At 47.2% G+C, this 18,677-nt stretch overlaps 1 protein-coding gene across 4 annotated transcripts; it reads left to right on the plus strand.

The window, feature by feature from the left end:
• Positions 1-682: 682 nt before the first annotated feature.
• On the plus strand, positions 683-17,557 carry Paqr3 (progestin and adipoQ receptor family member 3). Of its 4 annotated transcripts, none has more exons than XM_032916586.1 (7): positions 683-1,024; positions 3,977-4,139; positions 8,950-9,105; positions 11,371-11,568; positions 13,584-13,674; positions 14,927-15,075; positions 15,220-17,557. In XM_032916586.1, the coding sequence occupies exons 1-6, from the start codon at positions 840-842 to the stop codon at positions 15,067-15,069; spliced, it is 936 nt and encodes a 311-aa protein (XP_032772477.1). In that variant the 5' UTR covers positions 683-839; the 3' UTR covers positions 15,070-15,075; positions 15,220-17,557. The 4 variants fall into 4 exon arrangements, with proteins under 4 accessions (XP_032772477.1, XP_032772479.1, XP_032772478.1 ...); XM_032916588.1 differs by having other exon boundaries at positions 16,358-17,557; XM_032916587.1 differs by having other exon boundaries at positions 16,776-17,557.
• The last annotated feature ends 1,120 nt before the right edge of the window (positions 17,558-18,677 follow it).

Consider the following 18,677-nt stretch of genomic DNA (forward strand, 5'->3'; position numbering starts at 1 on the left):
TACGACCTTTTAATAAATATAATATATAAAACTCCCAATGTACTCGTTGTCAAATCCCCCACACACACAACACACACACACACACACACAACACACACACACACACAACACACACACAACACACACAACACACACAACACACAAACACACACAACACACACACACAAACACACACACACCCCAGGGTCCTTTCTGTGTGCATTTCATCAACAACACATCAATCCGCTGTAAGTTAGCTTGAATTAGTTACCTTTCTGTTACTCTCATCCTGTTATTCAAGATATAGTAAATATTATTTCTGATGAAAAACGGAAAAAAGAATCCTTGGCAGTTGTACTTTATATTTTTCACCTGCAGCTAAGGGAGAGGGGCAGGCCTGTTTGGTGTTAGGGAAGGGACGTCTGGGAGGGCGGGGCTAGGGCCAGGCCGGGTAGAAGGGCGGGACCAGCTTGGAGGGCGGGGCTAGAGGGGGCGGGACTCGAGGGGCGGGACTCGAGGGGCGGAGCCAGAGATTGACTGGCAGGCGAAGGAGGAACTAGAAGCTTTCCAACCGGGTAAAGGGCGGGGCGGTAGGCGGGTCCTGCTGGTTAAGGCAGAAGGAAGGGCGGGCCGACAAGGCGAGGGGCGGGGAGAGGCGGGGCCTCAGGGCGCGCTGACGTCAGAGCAGGCTGCGACGCCGGCGGCGGGCCAGAGCTGAAGCGGCGGAGGTGTGTAGCGGAGCCGGGCCTGGGCAGACGGGGGCCGAAGCACCAGGCTCTGCGTCGGCGGCTCCGGGGCGGGGGCGCCAGCGGCGAAGCCCCCTCCCCGGGGAGGCGGGGCCAGGCCGACGCCTGGGAATCATGCATCAGAAGCTGCTGAAGAGTGCGCACTACATCGAGCTGGGCAGCTACCAGTACTGGCCGGTCCTGGTGCCCCGAGGCATCCGCCTCTACACCTATGAACAGATCCCGGTGTCCCTCAAAGACAACCCCTACATCACCGACGGCTACCGGGCCTACCTACCCTCCAGGCTGTGTATCAAAAGGTACAGTGGCTGCTCCCCACGGCGCATCCTCTATTCTCAGTCTTTTTGTCTGCTCTCCCCGTCTTTCTCCGCTATTCTCTGTGTGCATCAATTCCTCACCTCTGGGCCCTTTATCTTTCAGCTGCTCTATCTCTCCTCCGCGGGTCCTTGATCCACGAACTAACAATGATACTAATAGTGGTCATCGTTGCCTCCTCCATTGGCCTTTTGCTGTTTACAACGCGCTTTTGCATCCTTTTTTTCCATTTGGTAATCACTGGGGATATGGGTTGGACTCTTCCCCACTGACAATAGCCGAACCTTATTTGCTTCGTATACCTGAGCTTTGTTTCTAGGGCAGCACAGTGGGGATTCAGAAGTGTTGGCCAGCTGAATGTCCGTGTAATAGCAGACAAGTCCACATTGCTGCGCATATGTATGTGGGAAGCCCTGATTCATTCAGTAGTCTAGCAAATGCACACTGAGCCTCTGCTAAATGGTAGGCACCATACCAGTTGCAGAAGACAGGCATGGTCCTTGTTCCCATGAAGCTGCTAAGGTCTCACCTGAGTGGCAGACACTAAAGGGATAATTACACTATTACATAATAGTAATTGTGGAAAATGCTGTGTAGGAAAAACCCTATAGCAAAGAAAGCTGAAAGGGGACAGCCGGTCCAACAGAACACCTTAGAAGCCTCTGTACAAAATGGGTTTGTTGATTTAGAGCTTTAAAATGAATCCCAAAAGCCTGTTTAAAAAAAAAATCAGAAAGAAAAGAAAATTTTTAAAAAGGGCTTTAGTTTTCAGAGTGGTCTCCTGTCAGGACTCACTGTATGTACTGAAGTTATCACTCTAACAGAAGTTCAGTACAGCACTCCAGGTCACTGGAGTGGCAGACTTCGCTTTCCCCAATGTGGGTTGTCGAATTGCTCAACCAGCAACCACGTGCGTGTTTATTGATCTTTCCAGCATGGTCTTTCCCCCATCCCGTTTCTTTTTGTACTGCCTTGAAAGTATTTTTGTGGCATGCCTTGAATGCATGACCAAGTGGTGCCACCATTTGAGTTTTAATTCCTGCTTTATTTCCCCAGTGCTTCCTGTACATAATTAAGAAATCAGAGCTAGGCCCTGCCGTGGAGATGGAGGAGGCAGGCCAGATATAGGCTCCTTTAAACATTGTATACCCACTGCATTTGGATGTTGACCTCTGCATTTGGATGTTGAGTCCAAACCTGAAGGAGTCGAAACCAGGCCACATTAAAACATTAGATCTCGAGTTGTTGAGTCAGATACAAGTTAACAAGCCTGCCTCTTAACTGCTTCAGAAATTTGAGCAAGGGTTAACCTGTTGATTTTGAAGATAAGCAAAATTCGTGAGTGCCTAGCTCTTCTGACAATTGTAATCTATCTTTGGGGGGGTGGATACTCTTCCTACAATATTGATCTTATCCTAGTTGGGCCTTTACCCTCTCTAATTCTGACTTCAGGAGTCTCCCAGACAGATTTTAGTTGTGAAGAGAGACTGCCCGTCCATTCTATCTGCATTCTGTTCCTGGGAAGGAACATGGATAGAGCACGTTTAGTTAATCAGGTTATACTGGGTTTCATGAAATGAGAAGTTCTGAGGCAACAGGCAGAAGGTCGTGTTGCTTGCCAAAACAGTCCTGTAATTAGATGCTTCTAGAGCATTCTTTTAGTTCCTCCCCCAATTACAGATAGTCTTTATATTGATGGCAGGCAAGATAAAGTCTGTGTTTGCAGATACATGGTATTCTTTATTCTTGGTCATTGGGAATTTGTCGTGTTTCGCCCTCATAAGGATAAGGCTGTGAGAACCACAGGGACTGCTGCAGACACCTAGTTGTACATTTGTGCTCTTCACAACTTCAGATTCAGAGCCTGGTGGCCGGGGTGTGGGTGAGGGGATTGTTCAGTGCTTGAGAGCTTTGGCTGCCCTCCCAGAGGGCTTGCCTTTGATTCCTAGCACCTACCTAGCAGCTCACAACTGTCTGTACCTCCAGCTCCAGGGGACTTGATGCCTTCTAGCCTCTGCAGGTACCAGGCGTGCATGTGATACACAGACAGACGTAGAGGTAAAACACCCACAGACAGGAAATAAGGATAATTAAACCTTATCAAGACCCCCCCCCCCAAATTGATTTGTTGTTAGTTTAACAAAAGATTTGGTTCTGCTAGAGACCTGAAGAAGCATTTAAATCTTCAGTCATGAGTAAAAACAAAGAACCATTTCCCAGAATTGCGAAAGAGTTGGAAGGCAGCAGGAGCACTAACGCCACACCTTTTCTCCATGGCTGAAGAAACCAATTCCTGCTCTGGATGGTAGAGTCTATGCCAGCCTGTGCTGCCAAGGCGCTTTAAGAGGACAAATAGTACCCACGCACAAAGTAATCTCCAGTGCTCCTAAAAGGGGTAAACCCATGCCTCTTGAAGCTGAAACTGGTTTCAGAACCTGCATAGCACAATTGCTCTGGCATTGCCTGCCTGTCCCGGGACCTCTCCAGCAGGTTCGTGTGTGTGTGTGTGTGTGTGTGTGTGTGTGTGTGTGCGGGTGTGTGTGTGTGTATTGCTTCTCGTAGACGCACTGAACTTTGTACATGTATTTATTTAATGGGTGCTTAAAAGGTATTTTATGTTTATGCCTCACCTTGCACTGAGCAGGGACTGGGTTTGCTGCTAACTTCCAGTGTTTGCACACAAGCATTGTTTCTGGAGGAAGGGACTGCATCTGAACAAGGACTCTAATGCAGTCTGAGGAAAGAAGTAGTGAGAGCAGTGAGGGTTGAACAATGGCAGCTGTAACTCCCAGGATTGGTGCAAATGGGAGAAAATCACAGAAGTAGTAATGGGGCAGCCAGTCTTCGAGAGGCAGAGAGGCCTGCGCTGAGCACCTCCCCCAGTCCCAACCACTGAGCCACAGCGCATCTGAACTGTGTGTGTGTTTTCTTTATAGCTTGTTTATTTTGTCCAACGAGACGGTAAACATCTGGAGTCATTTGCTGGGCTTCTTTCTCTTCTTCACGCTGGGGATCTATGACATGACGTCCGTGCTGCCGTCGGCCAGCGCATCCAGAGAAGACTTTGTGATCTGCTCCATCTGCCTTTTCTGCTTCCAGGTGAGTCCCTCGCTCCGCAGACACTGTTGGGGGTGAGGAGAGCTTTTGTCAGAAGTGCCTGCACAGATCTTCTTCAGACCCATGCTTGGAACAGCCTCCCGAGGGCACCCCGGACACTTACCTGCTCTCCTAGCAAAAGCCCACAGAGGCCGCTACTCTCGTGTACTTGGAGGTTGTTATTACAGCAGTTTGAAATGCACTGCGTTTCAAAGAAGTGGGAACTGTGTTCACGCCTCCCCCCTACTCCAATCTGAGGTAGAGCCCCATTGCAGAGCCCAGGCTGGCCTTGAACTCAAATTTTCCTCAGCTTCCTACCTCATGAAGTGCCGGGGTTATAGGCATGCATGAGTGCCTTGCTCTCTAATCTCTGGACATCTTGGCTGAGATGAACACTAGGACATGAGTCTGACTGTCCTCTGTTGTCTGGTGAAGTGTCTACCTAAAGCCTGTTTAGAAAGACGCCTTTCCGCTGTTTGAACAGACGTGCACTCGAATTTGCTGTCTCCCACTGCCTTACCTTGCTGCCTGCCTTCCTTGCCGCCTTTGATCTAACGCTTCTGTGTCAGCTTCCTTAGATTCCTTGGCAGTTGCTTGGTTTCAAGTTGATTGCATTGTTATTCGTCTTTAACGTTTGAATTTATTACTTACGTTACACTTATGTTTTTCCAAGGACCTATAAAAATATCTTTAAATTTAACGTTGATTAATTTTTCAAACAGACCATTTTTTTGCTACTGAAATTACACTTTTGCTCCTATAATATATTCTGATCACTGCTTCCCCTCCCCAACCTCCTCCCACATCCTTCCCACCTTCCCACCCTTCCAACTCCATGCCTTCCTCTCTCTCTTTACAAAACAGGAAGTAAACAAACCAGAGATGAACAGAAGAAATGGGGAGGAACACACACATACACGCACACACACACACACACACACACACACATGTACACACGCATGCATGCAGGCAGAGGCACATATTCATGGGACACCCATAAAGTCACAAAATCAGACACTGTAATATATAAGCAAAAGACAAGTGAGGTTAAAAAAATGCCCAAACAGATCATAAGTTCTATAAAAGCAAATCTCAGACATCACCACTGAGTTCATTTTGTGTTGGCCCTCTGTGCTGGGCATGGGGGCTTCCTTTAGGCGTGGCCCTGTGCACGCTGACACTGCGTGTGAGTTCATTTGTGTATCGGTCCTGTCGTGTCTGGAACACACTCCTCCCTTAAGTGTCACCTGTCCCCCTTGGCTCCTACATTCTTGCCGCCTCCTCTTCTGTAGAGGTCCCTGAAGGCTGCAGAAGATTTGATAGAGACGTCCCATTTAGAACTGGTGTTCCCAGCTCTCTCATTCTCCACGCACTGTCCGACTGCGGCTCTGTATTCAGCCTGTCTACGGTCAGAGGCAGCGTCTCTGGGGATGGCCGAGCAAGACACTGACATGAGCATAGCAAAAGTCACTAGAACTTTTTATGTCGCCAGCCTCTTTTAGCACAAGGTTCTTTGCTTTTCCCACTAGGCCCAGGGCCTATCCAGTCCTGGGTTCCTGTCCTCCCAGGCAGTGTCAGCCATGGGGTCCGTCTCGTGAAGTGACTTCAGTCGGATAGTGGTCGGTTACTCCTGTACCTTTGGAGCAGTTACCCCAGCATAATCGAAGTGTTCAAATAGAACATTGAAAAGCAGGAAATAAATACAGGCCATAGCCCATTGGTGTTTCAATGATTTAAAAGAACTCGGCGTAGAGACCCACGTGAAAATGAGAAGAAACGGCAACACCACACTTGCTCCCGACAGGCGCAGGCTAGCTCGCTGCACTTGGAGAGGAGAGCACACCACACTTGCCCCTGACAGGTGCAGGCTAGCTCGCTGCACTTGGAGAGGAGAGCACACCACACTTGCCCCTGACAGGCGCAGGCTAGCTCGCTGCACTTGGAGAGGAGAGCACACCGCACTTGCCCCTGACAGGCGCAGGCTAGCTCGCTGCACTTGGAGAGGGGAGCACACCACACTTGCCCCTGACAGGCGCAGGCTAGCTCGCTGCACTTGGAGAGGGGAGCCTAGGAATTCACCGCACAGTGCTTTGACTGCATCAGTATTCCAGACCTTGGCATTTTGCTCTAAACTGTGGTCCTAAAGGACTAAAACGTTAGAGACGCGTTGTTTCCTCTTCGGCCATTTCAGCTTTAGTTTAGCAGATACTTAATGTCCCTGTGTACTTCCATGCCCCATGCAGCAGTCATGTGTAGGGCTGAGTAGAAAAAGCGTGCCAGGGTGATCAAGTCACGTATGTAGGAGGCAGAAAAGTGAGCCGGGCATTCAGCCAGGAGGAATGCTACGGAAAAGGCCAGAAGCAACGGACAACTTAGCCGTCCAGACTTAGAGGTATTTATTATTTCCGTCCTAGTCCTGGGGTAGCAGAGGAGGAAGGGAAGCAGGCCGTTGGCAGGGCCAGATCACAGCACACTTTGTTACCCTGCCAGTGCTATGTACGTGGCTGTACACTGTGATTATCTCCCCACTTTGATAGTGAGACACGCCACAGGATGCTTCCTACTGGATCTGAAACATACAGATTGGCCAAAACCTTGGTTCTGCTAGGAACCCTTCACAAGGGCTACACTCTCCAAACAGAACATACAGAAGTGGATTCACCTTTTAAAATATGGAGGGCTTTATAGGGATAATTTTCTTTTCCTTTTGATAGCATAGTTTCTCTTCCTCAGATGCCTCTCTTCATGAGGTCAAATTTATTACTGGCTTTTCTAATTACTGTCAGTTACTAATACACATGTCAGCAGTCAAGCAGACCAAAGTCTAAGACAGACAGGAGAAGTCACCTGTACCCGCACTCCCACAGGTGGCCTTGCTGTGGCAGTTCTAATGGACATTTTGCACACGTGGCTGCCTCATGGCGTCCTCTCTGCCCGTGCACTGGCTGCTTCCACAGTGAGATCATTGTGCTGCCTATGCTTATCTCGCCGCTGCCTCTTGCGTCGCTCTGTGTGATGCAGATTGTTCTCGCCCAGAGAGAAGTCCACCATGGTCTCTCCAGGCTCAGGCATGTACGTGCAGGGATAACCAGAGGACACCACCGAGGTGGACGTGTGGCTGGGCCAGCACCTGTGGCTGGGCCAGCAGATGGACTAAATCTTGGTTAGGTGTGGACACCCGTCTCCTCAAGCTGGCTAGGCTTGCTTAAGAACAAACAACTGGACTTTCATTTCTCTTTTAGCAGCTATCTGCTTGAAACACGTCTGTCAGCTGGGCGTACTTCACAGTAGTTTACTGTCCCATTTTCTCCACTCCCAGTGTCACTGACTTGATAAAGTCAGCCTTTTCCCCGGGGCTGTGCTTGTCCACACCTCTGGAAGGGTAGTCTTCATGTCGTCAGAAGCTTTGTACCTGGGCCGAGGTTCCAGTTAAAGCACTTTGTTGTATGTGACTTTAGTTACGGCATGAAGAGTCTGCATCTTGTTCTTTATAGGTTTCATGTTTTTCATTATATGGCTCGTCTTCCTGGATCTCTCCCCCAAATGTCGTACGAACACTGGCTGAATGCTGGCACGGCTCAAGTGTCAGCCCTTCCTTCTATAATGCTTTTCCCTCACCTGCAGCCACACCACGTGCACCACACGGCCAATACCATCTTTCCTTGCTTTTCTATGGTCTACACTAACTTCTGTAGAAATTGTTACAGCAGGGTTTCTCGAAAAAGTATCTCTGGGTAGTAGAGGCCTCGTCTTTATAATGCTTATAAGGCACTGCATGACATACAGCTGAGAGTCTCAAAAAAGTATCTCTAGGGAGTAGAGGCCTCGTCTTTATAATGCTTGTAAGGCACTGCGTGACATACAGCTGAGAGTCGGTAGCCAGATTCAAGTCCTCAGAGCAACTGACTACTTCAGTAGCTTTGCTGTCCATTGGGAAAACCCACACATTTTATTTTTCACGGATATAATGAAGCCATATTTACTTAGAACTTTAAACAAACAAACAAACAGATTGTAGCCAGGTGTGGTGGCACATACTCTAAAATGTGAAAGATTTATATGATCTAAAAAAAAAAAAAAAAAGCCCAGAATATTGGCACAAACCTTTAAACCACCACCTGAGGTCAGAGGAAGGGGTCTCTGAGTTCAAGGCCAGCCTGATTTATGTAGTGACTTCCAGACCAATCAGGGCTCATAGTGAGGCCTTGTCTCACAGCAACAAGAAGAAAATACATTGTACACTAGAATTATAATGAGTAAATTGATTACTCTAAAGTATCTATCATGTGTTTGTACACATGTGTATCACAGGTCCTGGGAACACATGTGTTGAAAGGTATGTAACATGTTCTTAATAGTGACCTCTAAGGAATAGATTCAATGACAGGGGCTTATATTTTTTGCAGTGTACAAGTCTGTGTCCTTTTATCTCTGCTAAGGGATATATGCAAATTTACTGACCTGTATAAAAGTCAACTCATTCATAATCAGAGTAACCTTAGGAGATAATTTGAAAATATTTGCATTTAAAAATATTTGGATTGTATTATTTCCCAATATTTGCTATTTATTTACAGTTTTATGTTTTAAAATAATTACAGTGTGTAAGTCTTTGGTGATTGCAGCCCCGTCTTACTGAACTGGAGAAGCTCAGATCAGTGACGGTTTAGCCTATGATGAGCTGCATTGCACTCAAGTGTCCCTGATTCGTAGGCCCATGTGGGGCCCAAGACCTGTATCTGAGCGCCACTCATGAATTGCTTGACCTTCCATTTTCTCCCTTGGTTCTTACGGTCTGCGTTTCCTTTTGCAGGTCTGCATGCTTTGCTCGGTGGGCTATCATCTTTTTTCCTGTCATCGGTCAGAAAAGACGTGTCGGAGGTGGATGGCATTGGACTATGCAGGGATCTCTATCGGCATCCTGGGCTGCTATGTCTCAGGAGTATTTTATGCGTTTTATTGCAATAATGTAAGTGCTTAGAGCTCCCACACCCTATCTGCTATGTAGGGTTTGGAGTTTCTTACGCCGGTTTAAATCCATGACTGCAACTCAGCAGGAGAGACTTGCGTGGGGACAGAGTTAATCTTCAGAAGATCCCTGTGATCTCTGATATCTACGATGGGCCCATAGTTTTGCTTTGTTTTTAATTTTCTGGTGGAAACTGTGACCGTAAGTGTGGAGATACAACAGACAGAACACAGCAGCCCGTGTCTGTGGTGGGGTAACTCAGGACAGAGAGGCACAGGATCTCAGTTACCAGGCCAGGCTGAGCTACACAGCAAAGCCCACTCAACACAGTGAACGAGCATCCATCGACCCCGCCCTACTGTCACACTTTGATTTTTACTTCCTCTCTCACCACACCTCTTTCAGAGCCCAAAGTATGGCTCTCTCCTGGGAACAGCATAACACACAGTTGTCATCTCTCCCAGTGAGCGGAGTGTGCCCTGCACAAACTTCCCTGCCTGTGCCATGGACCCACTGCAGCGCAGTTAGGGAGCTGTAAGTCTCCCAGACGCCCCGGGGTGATCTCCAGAGAGTGCGTGTCAGCTCATGGCGCTCTGTCGCTCCAACTCTATGGGATCCTACATCCTCTCCTGCCTCTGTGGTATCACGCATCATACACGCCATGCATCATACACGCCAGCAAAACACCCATACACATAAAATTTTTTAAAAAAATTGACTACCGAAGAAAAGTCTTAGGTTTTAATATGTGAGGACCATTATTAACTATGTCGTGATTTTCAGACTTAGATAGATTATAACCTAGTATATCATTAAATACGTATGTAATTACTGTGTAGATCAATTGGATTTTACTAGCAAACTGATCAGGTGTGCCCAGGGGTAGAGAGGACTGTGTGCAGCTCTGTGGATCCGTAAAGGGAAGGCACGGAAACATGCTGCGGGGACAGCTGCTTTATATGCACTCATGTTTTCTGTTCACCTCTTCCTAAGTATCAAAACGGGAGGCTTATTTTATAAAAAATAAAAATTAAATAAAAAATAACCCCAGAAAACGATGGCGTTGAAGTCCACAGTTACATACAAGAGAGGTCAGTCAGTGCCTTCTCTCAGGCATCTGTAGCTCCAAGCAGTTAGTTTTAGTGGCGCCTGCCTTTCAAGAGATAGAAAACACTTGGAGATGAGCCTGAAAACGGGACCGTTGGGCTCACACGAGACAAACGCCCTGACAGGCGATTTCTAGAGCTGAGCAGCCCACAGAAGCCTGGGAGCCCGGCAATGATGCCTGCCTTGAGGAGCTTCGTTTTGAGCCCCGAGCCCTTCCCTGTTCAGTTAGGAACTAAGTGCTTCATAGCTCTTTATGTATGCTTAGCTGGCTCTAAACTTTTTGTCTGAGTGACTTTCAGGCTTCCCTTATTCTCCACAAACTTGGGCCATCATTGTTCGTGCCCTTCAGTGGAAGCCATTAAAGGCTAGCCTTTTAGGATTCGGCTCCTCAGGCTAGAAAAGGTTGAACCTTCCTCAGCTGCCCTGTCTCAAAGAGTCAGTTATTAAGACCTTCTCTTATATCAGACTTGTCCCCTAAATCTGATGTGTGTGTGTGTATGTGTGTGTGTGTGCGTGCGTGTGTGCGCGCGTGTACACTCTCTTCCTTAGCAGTCCCCAGTGTGTCAGCCTGGCAGAGTTAGTCTTAGTCACCTCTTCTCCAAGCCGCCCTGCCCTTTCTGCTCCTTCTCCCAGCACACCGCATTTGCATTCCTCACCAGCTTAGATGTTGTCTCCTGTGTGACAGCATAGTCTGCAGGCACAGGTGACATTTACTATTCTTGCTTCAGTGGTTCCCCAACATCCTATTTGTGACTTGGTCACAGTGTTATCATTACATTATCATGTTCTCAAGGCTGCCCCTCCACAGTCTGAGCTCAGTAACCAGGAGAGCCCATGCCATAGGCAGCCTTGTTCCTACAACATTCTCCTGTGCCTAGCATGTGACAGGTACTCAGGAAATGTTCTTGTTCCTACAACATTCTCCTGTGCCTAGCATGTGACAGGTACTCAGGAAATGCCCTTGTACGTGAAGTAAGTGTGGCCCTTTACCAGTTCACTTTCAATTTTGGTTTGTCGTCCTAAGAAACTTTCAAAACTTAGCATTTGTATTGAGCACGCGTTAAAGGGGATGGGCTGTGGGTCGGACGTCACCGCCAATCCCTAGAGCCCGCAATGCTTGATGTAGGTGCCCAGAAGGCTGTTCTCTCTTCACTCTAGTACTGGCGCCAAGTGTACCTGATCACCGTGCTCGCCATGATCCTGGCAGTGTTCTTCGCACAGATCCACCCCAGTTACCTCACACAGCAGTGGCAGAGGCTCCGCCCCATCATCTTCTGCTCGGTGTCGGGATATGGAGTGATCCCCACTCTTCACTGGGTTTGGCTCAATGGAGGAATCAGTGCTCCCATTGTACAGGTAGGTGGAGTGTGGTCAGAATCTTTATTTTTTATCCTTCATCTTCATTCCTTGGATAAAGCGCTGTAATCAGGCCACGTGGGCGGCTCTGACTCCTTCATGCTTTTAGTTGCACATTGAAACAGTTTCCGCAGCTACGTAACTGAGCATACTTTTCAAAATCATGTTAGCCTCTACTCATCCCTGACGAGCCACCGTGTGAGATAATTCCTTCTCTGTCACCGTGTGTAAGGACACGTCGTTTCTGGGGACAGCCTCTGAGGTTGCAGTTTGCCCACTGGGCTAGTGAGAAGACCGCAGACTACGGGTTACAGAAGTGGGAGCAGCAGGTTTCTTTAGGGGGAGGGATGAGGCACCGAGGAGGACTTTCTGGCTGGAGATTTGTAAGGGATGGAAACAAAGGCAGACCTGGGGTCCGCAGTGAGGCTGCAGTGGAGACGGTAATAAAGAGTCGACGTAGTGTATCAGTACGCAGTGGAACCGCAGTACGAGTGGAACCACAGGAGTCTGTTCAACCCACCGAGGAGAATGGATGGAGAAGTAAAGGAAAAGCTCTTGCTATGACTCAGGTCCTGTGGGCAGCAGGATAGACAACAGGAAGGACTCCAATAGGGTTCCATCTTCCTGAGGGTAACAGAAATTCGTTTCTGTGTTCATAGAAATTCCTGTAAAAAAGCCCCCAGTGTGTGCTGGAGAGAAAGCTGGAGAAGGTTGGGTGTGTAAGCGTGGGCCAGGAAAGCTCACCAGTGCGGCGGCTGCCGCGGAGCCCTGTCTGACTTCAGCGCACTTTGCTGCTGTCACTGCAGGAGACCGAGTTGGGAGAGGAAGGGCCGTGGTGGGCTTGCTGTCACTGTGTGATGCTCATCAGCCTCGGGGAAGCCCCTGGTGAACCAGTGAGGAGAAAGACAGTTCTGTGTCAGAGATCGAGGCCTGGGATTCTCGGGAGGGAGAGCAGTCCTCTCTTCAAAAGACCAGGAAGGGACAGAGCATGATGAGAGGGAGAGACCTGCTGTCCTCTGTGTGAGACACCATTTCTCTGGCCGTCTTGGTCTTCCAAGAATAAGACAATAGAACGAGACGCTGCTGCCCATGTTTTAATTCTAACAGAAATATACGACTTGTAACTGATACAGAAGTGATCGACTTTAAAGGCGGTAAATTACACTAAGCTTATAATGATAAATGAACAAGAACAAGAGCTGATGGATTTTAGGAAAATTGGAATACTAATTTCACGAGACTTAAGATAGGAAACTGGTAAATAGACAATGAATGGTTCTTAAAAACAGAATTCTAGTACGATTATCAATCATCCTAGCAAAGAAGCAAAAGGGAGCCTTGGAAGAAATTCACTAAAAAGCTCTCATTCTTTAAAGATGGGAAGAGCTGTCCTTCCTAAAGATGTTATTTCTGGAAGGGTTCGGCCCATCGGGTGGTGGGTGGTGGGTTCTCGGAGGGTTAGAAATCCGAGACTGTCGATCTAGAGGATCCTAGATTGGAGACGCCAGGGTCATTCTCATGGACTTGAAAAGTTGTTTCTTATGGTAATTATTGGTAAATGGGATTTGTAATGAGAATTGGGAACAGTGTATGTGTCTTAGCTTGTGGTTTTCACTAGAGTGGGGAAGACCTTTAGGACCATGCCTCAGCAGTGAGAGGGAAGCATCTATAGAATGGCTCAGGGCATTTATCCGGGAAGTGGAAATCTACTCTAGCCTTTCTTGCCTTGGACAGGGCTGTTAGATCTGTTCAGATCTCTACTGACTCAGCTCTCATACGCATGGTGCTCTGTAACCACTTAGTACAGGAAGTGGGCATCTCAGACTGTCACCAGCTCAAGTTCCCTGAGCAGCCAGACTCTCAGACCTCTATTCCTGTACAGTGGGAATAAGAGACCGTTACTATGGAGCCCCTCAGCAGATGACTGAGATCTAGCAATCATTAAACCCCACCTCTGACCTCCAGCAGGTATCAGTGGAACTGGGGAGCCTAAGAAAACCTGCTTTGCTTTCCAGGACTTCGCTCCCCGAGTGATTGTGATGTACGTGATTGCTCTTCTTGCTTTCCTGTTCTACATCTCCAAAGTCCCGGAACGGTACTTCCCAGGTAGGTCCCTGGTCACCACGGTTTTGTAGCTCTCTTCTGAAAACGCATTTGAAGTAAATGCTTCTGAGAATCAAAATTTAGATGGTTCCTCAGAATTGCTAATTATGGAGTTATTATTCCTAATCTATAAAGTTAAATTTCAGGGGGCTTTCATAGAGATCTCCTACAGAGTGATGTGGGCTCAAGGGCTGGGGCTGACACTGTTGTCACTGACATAAGTTTGTGACAGTGCTCATCAGACTCCAAGGATCATGTGACTTCTGACCCCTGTTCTTTTTACCATGGGGCCGTGTCATTAGCCACCATGTTCTTCCGTCCATACCCACTTGTTCGTACTACAGTGAATTCATATGCAGAGACATAAAGCAAGAACTGCAGGAAGACAGGCTCAGGGTCACTTTCTACACACATTAGGGCTGGACCTGTGATTTCTGATGTCTAGTGCCTAGGAACGTTTCCTACAGGTAAGAGGATGAGCCTCCCACAATCCCACACAGTAGGTCAAGGCGGGAGCGTCCTACACCACTGCTAGAGGTGTCTACACCACAGCACCACAGCAGGGCTAAAGCGGAGGCTGGCAGGTGTTCTTGCTCTGGCTTTGCTAACCGAGACATCAGGAAGCTCCCCTGTATTAATGATCATCTCGTCCTTCCCTCCTGTGTGGCGCTAGCAGGTTCACCTGCAGCCGGACAGTGTAAGTGCTGTGTCCCGGGGGATACCCGTGCCGGTCTGGAGCTCCAGTGCCTCCTGTCTCTTACAATACTTTCCCCCACTCTACCAACTGCTGAGAGTGGAAGACAAAAGATGAACTTGCTGAAATCAAACCTTCATTACTTTTTCACGTTTACCGAGTGTGCGTGCTTGCGTGTGCACCTGTGAGCTGGTCACAGTCCCATCATCAGTCAGAGGACAATCTCAAAGATCAAGTTCCCCTCTGTGGGCTCCCTCTTATTCCGTGCCCCGTGGATTTGAGGGATAGCAGGCTCCATCAGGCTTGATGGTGGGTGCCTTCACCCCCTATTTCATTGTCCCACACAAGTTACGACGCTAAGAATATAAAGTCGAGGTCTGAGGCCATAGTGCCCACATACGCCTGATGTCACCTAGAAACAGTTCCGAGCATTTCTGACATTAACCTGCAAGCTGCAAGTTTAAGGAATAAAACTTTAAGTATGAATCCAGCCTCTTTAAAAAATACTTGGGTCTGAATTAATCTATAGTCAATCAGCCTTTCTTCTGCTCTCCCTTCCAGGACAGCTAAACTACCTGGGGTCAAGCCACCAGATCTGGCACGTCCTTGCAGTGGTGATGCTGTACTGGTGGCATCAGTCCACAGTGTACGTCATGCAGTACAGACACAGCAAGCCTTGCTCTGACTTTGTGTCCCATCTGTGACTCCAGGTACGGCCCCTGGTGAGCCCAGTCATTCAGCAATACACTGGGGAATTTCAGACCCCGCTTTTCTAAGTTTCCCCCTCCTTTTTTTTTTTACTCGTTTAATGAGTCATGCTTTATAAAAATGGAAACATTTACTTGGATCTCTAGTAAGAACTGTGCTTGGCCCCTGCATCGATGGTTCGCTGTTGGTACAGCAGTGGAATTCAAATGCGTTGAGAACGTTTTTGAGTAGCAGCACTGGGTATGAAATGACTCTGAGTTCTATGAGACCCACTGCATTCCTTAGGAAGAGCTCCTGTCCGTAAGCAATGGAAGCGTCTGTCTTGCATGATGACTCTCAGAGGAGACGTTGTCATCCAATGGTCAAACCTGAGTGCCTCCTCAAGGCCAGGGTTGCTGCGTCCTGTGCTGCTCCAAGCTAAGCAATGCAGCACCACCACCACAGCCCCACGCAGTCTGTGAGAAACTGGCACCCGATGACCCACTGCCCTGCGCCAGTCTCTCCTCTCCTTAGGAACGTTTACAGTTTTGGTTTTGGTTTTGTTGTGATGTTTGTTTTTATGTTTGCTAACAAAACACTTAATTCTGCCTTTAAGAAAGGTAGTGAGAGGAGAGACAAACGTGCTGGTTTTAAAAACATTAGACTGGAAACTAGGGCATGACTGAGCCACACACTGTCTGATAGCCCAGTCCCCACTTCCTAATTTTTGCTCCAAATGAAATATTATTTAATCCCATATTATAATTGGATTCTTGACACTGAACTTTGAATTTGAACCTAGTTTTCCCAAACAACTTTCACCTCTAACTCTGTCGTTCCAAGTTTCATGACGATGGGTTGAAAACTATGCGGATGCTACTTTGCAGGCCGCGCCGTCTGGGTGATGTGAGCCTAAGTCTGAGAGCACGCAGATGGCTCATGTGAGCACAGTGAGACTCACCTCTGCAGTCCGGCTCGCTCTGTGCCGACGTCTGACTGACACCTTAAAAACACCTATAAACACCATGACAGTTGAGAGCTGGAGCATTGGCCTTGTTAAACTCGGCAGTAGATCTCACTGCCGTCACATAGTGGCTCCTAGTCTTTCTAGATGCATAAGTTAAATACTCAATATTCAGGAAAACTTCCATTGTCCACCAAACTATAAAGCACCACTAAGTTTCCTAATAAGTTGACAAGCTGCTTTAAATACTGCTGTATTTTTAGAAAAAATGGAATTAACTAATACACCATAGAATGTTCTTGTCATTGACGTTTATCCCTAAATGCACGTTCTGTATCCAGTGTTAGGAACATCGATACACCTCTGCAGGGGCCTTCTTCCCAGTCCAGTGGCGCTGAAATAAATCTCCCGTGCTGGAATGTTAGCAGGAAAGGACACTAATTCATAGCACTGTTATGACGGAACACTATTTTGGAAGTGGCTGTTGTACCTTAGGTCACAAATTCAACTCATATGCTCAATTTTAGATGACCTGGATATAAATAAAAAAAGTGGGATATATTTTCAGAAAATATCCTTTATTGGCCAATGTTGTTCTTGAATATACATTTTGTCATTTTGGCCAGAAGGAAATCTACTAAATATTTATTAAGTAAAAACAGTAAAATCCAGTAATTTTAGATGTAGACCCATTTTTGTTATGAATTCTTCTAAAAAATATACTGAGTCTTTTAAGTTTACTTTTTTTTCTTTTTTCAGACAGGGTCCCACTCTGTAGCCCTGGAACGTGCTAATAAAGACCAGGCTGGCCTTGTAACCATAGAGAGCCACCTGCCTCTCCCTTCCAAATGCTGGGTTAAAGGCGTGTGCCACCATGCCCAGACGTGTACGTTTTAATTCTTACAATGCCTGGGTTCCTTGTGTACATGAGTTCTGTAGTGACTGCTGTATGTACCACGCACCTAAGAACAGCATTCTTTGTTCTCAAACAACTGCTCTTTAAATTTAAGACCTAAATGTAAGGACAGTTATTCTATGTCCTCTGAAATGTTCAGTATTGTAAAAACAAAGCTCTGTTGTATTTATTATAAAGGAATGACTGGACTGCTGTCAGCTCTAAACACTTCTGTATGTCCGCACTTATTGACCATCTACTGTGTGCACAGCACTACTGATAAAAAAATTTATTCACACTAAAGAATATTTGACAAATGCTTAAAAATCTGAGCTTTGTAATAATGTATAGTTGTTTATATTAGTTTATTAAAATAAGTTGAAAATGGTATTTCCAGCTACAGTATTTTAAAAAAGCAAGTCTCACTAGCTTATCCAAACTCTAAAAGCGAAGACTGTTTTTAACTGTGACTGTTTTAAATTATAACTTATAGAGATGCAGCTAACTCACTTAATAATCAGTCATCTTCCTCTATAACGCCATTTTCCCAACAGCAAGCCATTGTTCATCTCTGTGGCTTATACTAAGTGCAGTTAAGTACCTGCGTGACCAAGTGCGCCTATGTAAATAAATACGGTTTACTAAGTATGTGCTGCTTGTCCTTCTTTGTGATACATTACAGCTTGAAATGGCACGGTAAAGTCAAATGAGTCAGGGCTGTCACAGCCGCAGCCCACTGGGCAGAGGATTCACTGTGAAGAACGCAGAGCTGTGCAACCCTCCACTTGGCAGTCCCCTAGAGATACGCCCTGCCTGCCCTGTGTTACATGCCACGGGGCAAGGCCTGCCCCTCTGGATCCCTGCCACTTGCTGAGAAGGTCCGCGTCCACCCAAGCAGTAGCATTTCTTCCAGCTCCACCTACCAGGGAAGCAGCTTGGCTGCTAGTGAAGGGGCAGAGGGGTCTTCTATATGCATTGCCGCATAGCTGTTTACACTGCTAAGAAATGTTATCTGGGCTGATGAGAGAATGCTCTAGAACTGAAACCTACCCTTTAAAATGTTTTCGGATAGAAGTAGCAGTAGAGCCCTCCTGAGGAGAGTGAACTCGCACACAGTATGCGAGCGGCCACCGGGGCCCTCCCCCTGCTCCTCCAGTGTGGCATCAAGGTCCTGCACAGAGGTCCTGCACAGAGGTCCTGCACAGCATGTCGGTTCTGTCATGCCAGGCTATGTGTGTTCCCAAAGATCATGGCTTCAGTCTGAGCATTAGCTGTGCTTGAGCCTGCCTTTCCTAGAAAGGAATTATTCAAAGTAACCATCTCAATACTGTATGAAGTTCCTCCTGGGAGAGCGCGACCGTAACCGATCTAAGTGACTGCACTGCTTCAAAACAGAAGTCCACTCACACCCAACCAAACGAACCTCGTCACAGCTGGGAACGTGTACAGGCCACCAATCAGGCTCCAGAGGGAAGAATCCTGCACTCTCAGTTAGACTGCAGCTCTGTCACCAAAGTTAGCACGTCCTGACACCCAGTCCATCTCTATAACACGCCAAAGCCTCTTACTCAATTAATGCTGAGTCTTTTAAATTAAAAAAAAAAACCAACCAAACAAAACATGGTACAAATTAAAAAACTGTGCCAGACAAGTGATTGAAAAGGCATGCTAAGACCTGTGTTCTGACCTCATAATCACTGTATTGGTAAATCTGTGACAATTGTTTTACGAAGCGTTCTTGTTGCAGAAAAGAGGCCAAGTGCATT

This window comes from Rattus rattus, chromosome 11, assembly GCF_011064425.1.
Source record: "Rattus rattus isolate New Zealand chromosome 11, Rrattus_CSIRO_v1, whole genome shotgun sequence".
Classification (NCBI taxonomy): Eukaryota; Metazoa; Chordata; class Mammalia; order Rodentia; family Muridae; genus Rattus; species Rattus rattus.